Source organism: Salmo salar, chromosome ssa02 (assembly GCF_905237065.1).
Source record: "Salmo salar chromosome ssa02, Ssal_v3.1, whole genome shotgun sequence".
Taxonomy (NCBI): Eukaryota; Metazoa; Chordata; class Actinopteri; order Salmoniformes; family Salmonidae; genus Salmo; species Salmo salar.
Window position 1 is genome coordinate 74,874,988 of NC_059443.1, and position 1,240 is coordinate 74,876,227.

The window sequence follows — 1,240 nt, forward strand, 5'->3', positions numbered from 1 at the left end:
GCTTGGCGATGGTCTTGTAGCCCATTCCAGCCTTTTGTAGGTCTACAATATTGTCCCTGACATCCTTGGAGAGCTCTTTGGTCTTGGCCATGGTGGAGAGTTTGGAATCTGACTGATTGATTGCTTCTGTGGACAGGTGTCTTTTATACAGGTACAAAACTGAGATTAGGAGCACTCCCTTTAAGAGTGTGCTCCTAATCTCAGCTCGATACCTGTATAAAAGACACCTGGGTGCCAGAAATCTTTCTGATTGAGAGGGGGTCAAATAATTATTTCCCTCATTAAAATGCAAATCAATTTATAATATTTTTAAATGCTTTTTTCAGTTTTTTTGTTGTTATTCTGTCTCTCACTGTTCAAATAAACCTACCATTAAAATTATAGACTGATAATTTCTTTGTCAGTGGGCAAATGTACAAAATCAGCAGGGGATCAAATACTTTTTTCAGTCACTGTACATATATTAGATAGGATTGACATTCACACTGTATCCAGGGTTGTAACATTCACACTGTATCCATGGGTGGTACACGTTTGGAATATTCTGTAGCCAATCAACTGTAACTGACATTGAATTTTGAAATACCACCTTTCTATCTATTTGTCACTCTGTCACATACAACCACACACACACACACACACACACACACACACACACACACAAACACACATCAACACACACAGATAGTCAAGTTCCAAAGATATACAACATTAGACTCACCCAGAATAAGTAGAAGAGTTCTGGACCCCATCTCAAAGACAGACTGGTATTATATCCACACCAGACAACTAGTAGGATCCTAATAAAACTAGTCCCACAAGAAGAATCAGTCTGAGATTAAATCTGTTTTACAGTTGAATTCAGATTGGAGAAAATCCCAGTTTAACAAGGTTTTTATTCCGTATGATAAGTGGTGAGAAAATAAATACAATATTCCCTCTCTTCAGGAGAAACACCTCTCAGTGTGAGCCACATGGAGTTAGAAAACAACTGTTTAGCTCTCCTCTCCCTCTTTCTGTTAGAGAACGCCTCCTCTCTCTCTCTTTCCCCCTCCCTCTTTCTGTTAGAGAACGCCTCCTCTCTCTCTCCCCCCTCTCTCTCTCTCTGTTAGAGCACGCCTCCTCTCTCTTCCCCCGGCTCTCTCTCGCTCTTACTGAGAGAGAGAGAGAGAGAGAGAGAGAGAGAGAGAGAGAGAGAGAGAGAGAGAGAGAGAGAGAGACTTTGACTTTTTGTCTTTCT

At 40.8% G+C, this 1,240-nt stretch overlaps 1 protein-coding gene across 1 annotated transcript in view; it reads right to left on the reverse strand.

Moving 5' to 3' along the window:
* The window catches only part of LOC106592909 (adhesion G protein-coupled receptor E5-like), a 39,041-nt gene extending 38,071 nt beyond the window's left edge, over nucleotides 1-970 (reverse strand). The window contains exon 1 of the mRNA XM_045709967.1: nucleotides 722-970. Within this exon, the coding sequence (XP_045565923.1) occupies nucleotides 722-752 (31 nt within the window). The 5' untranslated portion in view covers nucleotides 753-970. The remainder of the gene's footprint in view (nucleotides 1-721) is intronic.
* Nucleotides 971-1,240: the final 270 nt, after the last annotated feature.